This window comes from Rhinolophus hipposideros, assembly GCF_964194185.1.
Source record: "Rhinolophus hipposideros genome assembly, chromosome: 9".
Taxonomy (NCBI): domain Eukaryota; kingdom Metazoa; phylum Chordata; class Mammalia; order Chiroptera; family Rhinolophidae; genus Rhinolophus; species Rhinolophus hipposideros.
In genome coordinates, this window is record NC_138055.1 from 56,686,691 (window position 1) to 56,697,109 (window position 10,419).

Consider the following 10,419-nt stretch of genomic DNA (forward strand, 5'->3'; position numbering starts at 1 on the left):
GACTTCCTGCCCAACCCCCACGCAGGGGTCAGCGGGGGGCGAGGGGCAAAGGTGAACGGCCGGTCTAGCGGAGGTGCCCTGGGGGCGGGGGTGGGAGCGGCGGGCGCCGTTTGTCAGCCCTATTGACAGACGTGATGGGGTTTCCGTCCGTGATCAATGATTCTCATCTCCGGGCCGAAAGAGCCGCGGGGCGCCCATCCATCCCCGTCAGCGCCGCGCGGGAGCAGCTGCCCGAGACCCCGCCCGCCTTCACCTCGGCCCCGGCCCTGCTCCTGCCCAGGGACCCACCTTGGCCCGGAGCACCGAGGGACACCGGTCGTGCTGGGCCCTTTGGGAACACCGTTCTGGAGCTCAAGCCCCACGCCCTGCCCTAGTCCTCATCCGTGCACAGACCCAGACCCTTGGTTCATGGTCCCCGAGCCCCGCCGCCCTCTCTACTTCGCACCTGGGCCGGGGGCGTGTCCGGGGCGTGTCGGGTTGAAAGTCACCTTCGGTGCCCCCAGCCGGGCGGGAGGGGGCGCGCGGGGTGCGGCCGGGATTGGAGCGCCGCGGAGCCCCGCCCCCGCCCGCCGCCCGCCGCCCGTGTCGGACCCAACTTTCTCCCCCGCCCGCGCCCCGCCCCCAGCGCCGCGCTCGCTGCTAGCGCTCAGTCCGCGGGCCGCGCCGCCGCTCCGCCGCTCCGGCAGCTACCCCGCGGCACGCCAGCCCGGAACCCCTTGCTCCCGCCTGGCTCCGGCCTGCCCCGGGACCTGACCCACCCGCCCCGCTCGCCGCCCAGGAAGATGCGGCTGCTCCCGGAATGGCTTTTCTTGCTCTTTGGCCCGTGGCTCCTGAGGAAGGTAAGAGCAGCAGGGCTGCAGCGCGAGCGCGGGGTCCGGCATGCGAAGGTCCCAGAGTGCGAGGGGTTCCGTGCGCCCGCCCCGCCCCCAGCGTCCCAACTTTGCGCCGCGTGGAGGACGCGGACAGACAGACTCCCCAGTGCAGGACAGGCGCGCTCCCAGTGCAAGTTGGCTGAGGGTCGGGGACTGGGGCAAGGGTGGAGGCCCGACTCGGATCTGGCTTCGGGCGCGGCGGGGGAGGGGACTAAGCCCGACCCGCGAGTGCGCCAGACAGAGCGGGAGTGCGAGACAGACAGACAAGCCAGCAGGGTGTCAGCCTTGCCGCCTTTCCGCGCCAGTCTCGCTCGCCTCCCTCTCTGTCTGTCCTTCCACCCCTCCACTCGTGCCTTCCCATTTCTCTTTGCACTTGTCACCATGCCAGGTGGGCACTGTGTTCCGAGCATACACGGCTCCAAAACACGCGCGCACACACGGACGCACACAGATACTGCCGAACTTGGCTACAGTCTCCCATCATATTTCCCGCGGAGACACCATCTCCCCTGAACAACCTCACAGACACACCCCTCTCTGGTGCCGGCTGATAGGGGTGGGGGCTGTCTGGAAGGGGAGTCTCTCTTCCCGTCCCCTCCAAGGCCCCACCTCCCGAGGCGGCCTTTTTTCCCTGACGCTCTGGGGCGAGGACCCAGAGGCTAAGGGGGCCCAGACTTGATCTGCCTTCCTCCTGACTTGGAGGCTTCAACTCATGTACACGGTGTGCTCATCTGTGCTGGTGTGAACTGTGTGAGGCAGCGTGTGCACCTGTGTGCATGCATGTGGGGGGGCAGACTCGGATGTCTCCATGCTGGGGACCGGGGTGCATGTGTATGCTGGTATGGTGTGTTGTGTTGCCTTTGAAGGAGTGAGTGCAGGTGCCTGCTTCACAGTGCAGCCATCTGTGCCCCGCTGTGTGTCCCACACTCGGGACCGAGGCCCTGGCCCCCTGTCTCCTTCAATCAGCTCCCCTGCCCATGATTTTCCTGTTTCCTGCACCCCGACCTACATAGTTTAGGGGCAGGCAGGTGGTTTCCTAAAACCCTACTCCCTGCACCCTATCCCCAGCCCCTGCAGAGTCGGGAAGGGGTGTAGTTCTCCCTTCAACATTTGAATCTCCATCTGCTCAGCCAAATCGCTCTCAGCAGCTCCAGAAGGGCAGGGGCTGCCCAGTGAAGCTGGCTATTGAGTTCCCTGATTCTCCCAAACCTGCCTGGTGACCTTGAGGGGCTGGAAGGTGGGCAGAGGAGCCCCCTCTTCAGAAACTGCTCCCACTAGCTAGAGCTTCTTTTGGGCTTGCTGCCCAGCTCTGCCCTTAGAGGACTGCAGTGGGGCGGGGGGGGGGGGGGGTCTGTGCCCCACAGCCTACTGTGTGTGAAGGCCTGGCGGAGAGGATGGGAGGGATGGTACTCCCCACCCCTCCTTTCTACTTCCTCCCACTCTCCTCTTCACTCTCCCCATCACATAAACTCCCCTGTGGACAGATCTGGTTTAATTTCCTTTGCCCCCTGAAGGGGAATGAAACATCTGGTGGAGACTTGAGGGAGAGTAAGCACGAGGACGTGAGTAATGGGGATGTAGCTGAGTGTATGTGAGCTGCAGCTGTGGGCCTCTGTGTTGGGAATCAGTGGGGCGGGGGGGAGTGTATCTCCCATTTAGTCCAGCTTGTGTGTTTGTGAGAACCTGTGTTTACTTGTGTATACAGACTGTGGGTGTGAGAATATTTACTTGTGGGGGTATATGTGTAGAAAGATGTGTCTGAGTATGTGCGTTTGTCCACACTTGTGAGTATGTCATGTGCCAATGTGTGTACCCCAAGGTGGTACATCTCCAGTGCATCTGTGTGCTGGGGCCCATGTGTTGCCTGTATGAGTCTCCAGGGTTTGAGAGTGTGTATCTACGTGCTTATGGTTTTGAGTACATTTGATTGTGGGATTGCAAACGTCAGGATGCGTTTGTGTATCTGAATGTGGCTCAGGGCTGTATGTATGTGTGTGCGCTCAGGGCTGTCTCACTGGCAGGGTTGGCAGTGGATGGACACTGGATAAGAGGCTGGTGGGGGACAGTTTACAGGACAGCTCTTTGGGAAACCCTAACTGTCCATGATACGATGACCACATAACAACCCTGCCTTCTCTCATTCTGTTTACTTGCCCCTCCTCCTGAAGCTCATTCTCCTTTCTCTTTGCTCAGGGCTCCTGGTCATCTCTCAGGGCCTGGGACTCCTGCCTTCCACTGGCTCTGGGGCCCTGCCCTTTGGGCCAGGCCTTCTTCAGTATCTTTCTAATACCGTCTGGTATCTGACTCTTCTCTCTCTCACTCTCTCTTTCTCTGTGTGTGTCTTCCCCACCCCTTGCCAAAGCAGCTGCCTACTGGGAGAAGCAGCAGGCAATCAATAGTCACTAATCACTAATCACTAATTACTAATTAGTTGGGGGAGGGCAGGGGTGGAACCCTGTGGGACCTTCCAGCTCTATCATGCCTCGGGGAAGGATTAAGCCGGAGTCTCCAGTCTCTGGAGCCTGCTGGCCCTGGCCATGTGTCTAGCCTACCCCATCCCATCATCTGCTCTAGCCCCCCAGCTAATCTCTGGCTGGGCCACTTAGGCACGGTGCAGCCTGGACTAGAGCCTGGAGCTGTTGGTGGGGATTTGGGGGTAATCAGGGCCGCAGCTGGGCTAGGGGCACAGGAGAGGAGCAGCGCTTTGACAGCTCCCTTGGGCCCAAGCCTGCGAGTGCAAGTGCGGGAGGGGTACCTGCTGGAAAGGATCTAGAGGGTCTCCAGTGGGGCTGGGGGAAGAGCTGGAGATCCAGGACAGGATGACTGGAGAAGATGTGAAGTAATTAGGGAACAGAAACAAGGTAGAGAAGGGTCATTAGGGTCAGAGACGGAGTCATTGGGAAGGGGAGAGATAAACGGTGAAAGAGACTAGGTAAGCGGAGGGGGCATTGCAGGAGTCAGAGATGAAGTCATTGGCAGAGATCGACAACTTTGGAGGAAGCTTCTCAACTCCACGTGGGCGGGGCCCAGGAGGGGGACAGGATAACAGAGAGAGGGCAGAGTCTTGTGGGAGGGGTCCCAAGGCTCAGGCATTGCCCGGCAGAGTGGGGAGTCGCGAGGTGTGGGGTGGGGAGCAGGGAGCTCTGCTTTGAGTGCTGGAAATTGGCGAGTCTCCCCCTCTCCCTCGCCTGCCCCTCCTCCACCTCCACCCCGCCCACTCCCCCTCCGGCTCCGGCTTCGGGAAATTACATCGCAGCTCCAGCTCCGCGGCTCCCACCACCCCCCTCACCGCGCCCTGGAGCCCGCGCCTTTATAGGCACATTTATTGCAATAATAAAGTGAGGCGCGGGGCGGGGGGCGGGGGGCGCCGTTCCCGTGGGGACCGCGTCGGCTCTAGGAAGCAGGGAAATAAAATAAAATAAAATAAAATCAAAATTCAGATAACGGTGAGCCTTGCGCTGCAGGCAGAGAGCAGGCGGGCAGGCGGAGCTGAGGGGGAGGGGTGCCCGGCCCAAGGGCAGAGCTGGCCCCACCAGCGGTCCCCACCCCCTCTCGCTATAGTGAGGTTTGGATGGAGGTATCTGTGCCTCCACCTGCCTGGCCCCCTCTCATAGCCCAATCTTGCTCTTCTGCCTTTTCCTCTCACTTGTCTCCCATACCTGTCCTCAGCTCCTGTCTTCGTCCCTTTCTCCCACCTCCTTCCTTGTCCTCGATTTCCTGTTCCAGTCCCCATTCACCTTCCCCATCCCCACCCCCTGGGTCTCTGCGTCTCTCAGCATCCCTGTTTCTGCTCAATAACCATGTCCCATTCCCCATTCCTGTTCCCACCCGCATCCAGTCCCCATCCCCACCTCCGAGTCCCCATCCCATTCTCATTCCTGCCCATCCCTCATCCACCATCCCTGTCCTCCCGCATCCTCATTTTGGTTCCCACCCCATTCTGTCCCCTCTCTTCATTTCCCTGGTCCCTACCCCATCTGCATCCCTGTCTCTGCCCATGCCTGTCCACCATTTCTGATTTCCTCTTAATTCCTGTTCCCATGCTTCATCCCTGTTCCTACCTTTGTTTCATCCTCATCTCTGCACCCAGTACCTGTGCCTTCTAGATGCAGGTTTGCATTCCCACTCCCCCTCCATATCTGTTCCAGTCCTCACCCCAGCCTGTCCTGTCCACCCTACCTCTGACTTCACCCCCATCTCAATCCCTGGTTCTCAGCCAGACCCCAGCTACTCCATCCTGTTCTGACTGCAGTGCCCCCTCCTCTTTCTAGGTGCAAGAGCTCAGTACGCTCTTCCCTCCTCATCCCCAACCCAGGCAGGGAGCACTGTTTCTTCTCCAACCACAGGGTGCTGTCCCTTCCCCCGTCGGAATCCTGAGCGGCCCCGCCTGACCCAGGCAGCAGGAGAGAAGCTACCGACCAGTCTGGAGGCCCCGGGGAGGTGCACTCTGCAATGCGGCTGGGGGGCTAACAATCTGATCCTCAGCCCCCCATCCCTCACCCCCCCACCCGCTTTCCCAGCAGTCCCATCCCAAAAGAGCCCCCTCCCCCAGTGGAGTTTGTTCAGCAGCAAGAGGCAGCCTCAACTCCCCTCCAGTGCGTGGGCTCGCTGCCTTGGGGGCAAAGAGCTCCTGGCTCGGCTCCCGCCCCCCCCCACCATGGGCCTGGAAGCACGCCCGGTGAAGCTCACCCCTCACCCTCCTCTCTGTCTGCCACAGAACACCTCTGCCCCCCAGCCCACAGCCCGGCTAGCTTCTCCCCTCCGCAAATGTCATCGTGCTCAATTAGCTTAATTAAACCAGCTCTGGAGCAAGGGGGACCCCTCCTCGGACAAAACCCTGCTCTCACTTTCAGTCCTAGAGGGGGAGGGACAGTACCATGATTCTGGGCAAAGAGGGGCTCCCTTGTCACCCTGCTTTGCCCTCACTCCCACCCCCACCCACAGTTGGAGACAGACAACCTGAAGGATAGAGGGAAATAACCACAGAGACAGACAGAAACAGGGAGAAAAACAGAATCATGAAAGGAGAAAATTAGAGACAATGAAGAAGAGACTGAGAGGAGAGTGGGGAAGAGAGAGAGAGAGAGAGAAAGAGAGAGAGAGAGAGAGAGAGAGAGAGCAAAACAGTGAAAAAGGGAGAGCGAGAGAGGGAGAGCAAGCCGGCGAGCAAGGAAGCCAGAGGGAGGATTTGATTTTATTTTATTCCATGTTCCCATTTCTCGGCTCGTTTCCTCGCAGACTCTTGCCCCTCCCTGTCCGACACCCCCACAAGGTCGCTTTGTCCGCCCCCCCCCAACTCTTCCCTTTTATCATAGCTGTTTCCTGGGCAGGTGGGGGGTGCGGGTGCTCAAAGCCCGGGGATTTGCCTGGATCAGAGAAGCATAGACAGCAATTTGTCTGGGATCAGAGGGGAGATACCCGGCACCCTTCACAGCCCAGCCAAAACTGCTTCCCTGTCCCAGCCCCTGACTGGGAGGGTGCAGGACTTCGGGTGCTGCTGGGGTGTGCTAGGGGCGGGGTGGCTTGGAGACATTTGGGGTTGTAGCTGCAGATTGTGGGGACCGATGGAAGCTCCGGGAAAAAGCAGTGGTTGGGCCCAGAGGGGTGAGAAGTTAGGTGTTAGAGTTCAAATGGTGCCCCCCCCAGCCCCACCCTTAGACTTTCTCTGGAAGCTTCACACACTTCATCTTCCAATGCCCTCCTCTGAGCTTGGAGCTCCAGCTCTGCCCTCTCAAAGCCCACCTCCTGGCGGGGGCATTGGCCGCTCCTCCTAGGAGGCCTTTCCTCCCTCCCCCTGCGGCCTAGGACCCCTTCCCCCAGTGCCTCTCAGTCTCACCCTCCCGGTGTTAACTGCCTATTCAAGCTTGTCTGTCTGAGTCAATCACTCTTGCCTCCCCCGACCCTCTCACCTGAGCTGGGAGGAGGCATGGATGGCAGGAGGAATGGGGGGGCCGATAAATATGTATGATGAGCGGGTGTCGCTGCATGAATAGCCCAGGATCGCGGCCTGCAGGGGTGGGGACCAGGCAGCGGAGAGTCTAGCCCCGCAGCCTGACTCTGCTGTTCCTGTCCCCTGTAGACTCGTATATACAAATGGGTGTGTGCAAACAGAGGGTGACACCCACCCGTGCTGACAGGCCTCTTTACCTACCCAAAGATCAGCCAGCAGGGACCATTCATATACAACTCACATGCACCTCCTCAGGGGGGAACACAGTGAGCACACTTGTTCTATCATTGTGGATATACTGACACACACCCTTTAGAAAGAGCTTGACACATGGACACAAGATGATAGGTCACACAGGAAAAGTGACACACCTAAAGAGTCACACACAGCCACCCTCAGACATACAGCCAACCTTGGCATACAACCCCAAACTGATACTCAGCCTCAATCAGATTAACACACGTACACACAGCCAACCCAGGCACATATACAACCCAGGCACACATACATAACCTCCACAGACTGACACAGCAGACATTCAGCCACCACAAGCAGGAAGACACACATACACAGCATCCTCAGACTGACACACATGGGCATACAGACAGACGTACACAGTCACCAGGGCCACACACAGAGCCACCCACCCTGCACAGACACCGCAGGCAGACACACACTCATCACCATAGGTAAACACACAAATACACATCACTCCAGGTAGACAGACATGCAATACAATCATCCCAGGCTAACAGAAACACAACCACCCCAGACTGATACACGCAGTACTCCCTCCCCCAGTCTGAACCCACACACCCACACACAGTAAGAGCCACACTAACGGCCACAGCTAGCACAGTCTGACTGACACACTCTGACACACACACAGCTCCTCTCTCTCACGCCCCTTACTGGAGCAGCATATCCATATTTCTTCCTCTTGCTCTCACCCGTCTTTTTCACTCCCGGCCACCCCCACCCCCCCACCCCCAGATAATTGATGGCTTGGGCCTGGCCCCGCTGCTCCTGCCTCTCGATCTATCTTGTACTCGCGCCCAAGCTGTCTCCCAGATCGCCGCCACCTGAGACAGGAGGAGACGGGTAGGGGCGGGCCAGGGCGGCTCCTCCTGCCTGCCTCTGAGCCCAGAGAACCACCAGGAGCCACTTCTCCCCCACAACTGCCAGAGCACTGGAGACTGGGAGGGGTAGTGGAGTAGCCCCCAAGTCTCAACCCACATGCCCAGACTCTCCACTGCTCTCCTCATCTCTGCCGGTTTCCCGTGCCCCTTCCTGCAAGGGAGTAAAGGCTGAGGCTTAGGTGGGGGCTCTAGTCTCAGCAGAGGCCTTGGGAGGTCTTCACCTCTTTCTTAATGCTGGATGTTGACAGCGGTTATGGCCTCGCTTGCCTGAGTCCAGCTCCTCCCTGGCCCATCACTCTGGACCATCTAGGCTCCAGGCTGGAGGAAATGGAGCCCAGGACCCCAGCTCCACTCCCTATTCAAACCCACACTGGCTTGGGCTTTCTCAGCTGCATCAGAGTTCTGGAAGAACATAAGGATTCTCAGTGTCATTTCACAGATGTAGAAACTGAGGCCTAGATAGGTGAAGTGACTTGGCCAACACCACATACATAGCTTGGTAGGGCTGCAGGTCTATTCCAATGCACGCTCCCTGAACCACTGCCGGCGACTGCCGCATTCCATTTGGTCTCCTAAGGACTTTTTGAAAGGGGCTGGTGTGGGTAGGGATCTGGCGGGGTGGTCAGGGACAACCCCAGCGTCTCTTTTTCCTCCTTATTCTGTGTTCACAGGTCGTCAGTGCCCAGATACCGGAGTCCGGGAGGCCACAGTATGTGGAGCTGCGCCCCGCAGCGGCCGGAGGGGGCGTCCCTGGCCAACAGCTCCCAGCGCCCAGGTCTTCCGACGGCCTGGGCACCGCTGGCTCCTGGAGCTGGGCGTGGCCCGCTAACCACACCACCGCACTGGCCCGGGCGGGAGCGGCGGGAGCGTTGCCAGCGCCACGCACCAAAAGAAAGCCGTCTATCAAGGCGGCCCGCGCCAAAAAGATCTTTGGCTGGGGAGACTTCTACTTCCGGGTGCATACCCTCAAATTCTCGCTGCTGGTGACCGGCAAGATCGTGGACCATGTGAACGGGACTTTCAGCGTGTACTTCCGCCACAACTCGTCCAGTCTGGGCAACCTCAGCGTCAGTATCGTGCCGCCCTCCAAGCGTGTTGAGTTCGGGGGCGTCTGGCTGCCCGGCCCCGCTCCCCACCCTCTGCAGTCCACCCTGGCCCTGGAGGGGGTGCTCCCTGGGCTGGGGCCCCCGCTGGGGCTGGCGGCCACAGGGTCAGGGTTAGGAGGTACCCTTGGGGGAGCGCTGGCGGGCCCACTTGGGGGCTCGCTCGGAGTGCCTGGGGCCAAAGAGTCACGAGCTTTCAATTGCCACGTGGAGTATGAGAAGACAAACCGTGCGCGTAAGCATCGCCCGTGCCTGTACGACCCATCCCAGGTGTGCTTCACCGAGCATACGCAGAGTCAGGCTGCCTGGCTCTGTGCCAAGCCCTTCAAAGTCATCTGCATTTTCGTCTCTTTCCTCAGCTTTGATTACAAACTGGTGCAGAAGGTGTGCCCAGACTATAACTTCCAGAGCGAGCACCCCTACTTTGGATAGTGCGCCCTTCCCTCGGCCGGGCCCTGAACTTCCCGCCAAATCCCGGCCTCCCTAAGTGGGACCCCTCCCCATGCCCCGCAAGTCCTGTGGCCGCATCCACCCTTCCCTTCTGGAAGCGGAGAGGAACAGCCCTCCCGGGGAACATCAGCCGGCGTGAGTCCCCTTTTCCTTTTTGGGAGTGCCTATGAGGCTGGTAGTTCCCTCAGCTACACCCCAAAGTGGAGGGGCATAGCGCAGTCCAGAATAGGCGGTTCCAGCGTCCCCTGCATCCACATTGGGTCCCCTTTACGCTCCTGACGCTGGGCTGGACATTCCCTTTGACCACAGCTTTAATAATGCCTGGCCTGGCACCGTCATCTTACCCTGACTTTATTGCCCCCAGGCGCTCGTCTTCCTGCTCCACCCTGTTCCCACGTAAAGACTAAAGAAGTATAAGCTGCGGCCTATCCTCATTCCCTTCTGCCTGCCGTATGCCTGTCCCCTTTCCCTCAAACTCCAATTAGGGTAGCGAAAGCAGACTCCTGGGTACGTGATGGACTCCAGCCCCTGCCCTATGCCTGCCTCCTTCCTGTCGCTGTAGTCCTGGTCCACCTGCCCCTTTCCCGGTTGCTTCCTCTCCGTGATATTTTTTCTACTCCAAAACAGTCGAGAAAGGAAACAAAATAAAGTGAAATCCAATACGAGTATGTGTGAGACCTTTGTAGGGAAGGGGAATGATGTGGGTTTATGTCTGGCAGAGACCTGGCCAGGGCCTCCTCCCGGTCCCCCCCGCGACTCGCGGGAAAACAGGCAAATATTAATGGACCTAGCACCTTGGAGGTCATCCGCGACGACATCAGACAGAGCTGAGGACGACCTTTGGGGTATGAGATAGGTAGCAGTTAGGATGGGGATTAAACCTGAGAGGGGACTGCCGGCGGACT

At 59.3% G+C, this 10,419-nt stretch overlaps 1 protein-coding gene across 1 annotated transcript; it reads left to right on the forward strand.

The window, feature by feature from the left end:
• The first annotated feature begins 491 nt into the window (after positions 1-491).
• Positions 492-10,178, forward strand: NXPH4 (neurexophilin 4). Its single transcript, XM_081059309.1, has 2 exons — positions 492-839; positions 8,633-10,178. The coding sequence occupies exons 1-2, from the start codon at positions 783-785 to the stop codon at positions 9,494-9,496; spliced, it is 921 nt and encodes a 306-aa protein (XP_080915435.1). The 5' UTR covers positions 492-782; the 3' UTR covers positions 9,497-10,178.
• The last annotated feature ends 241 nt before the right edge of the window (positions 10,179-10,419 follow it).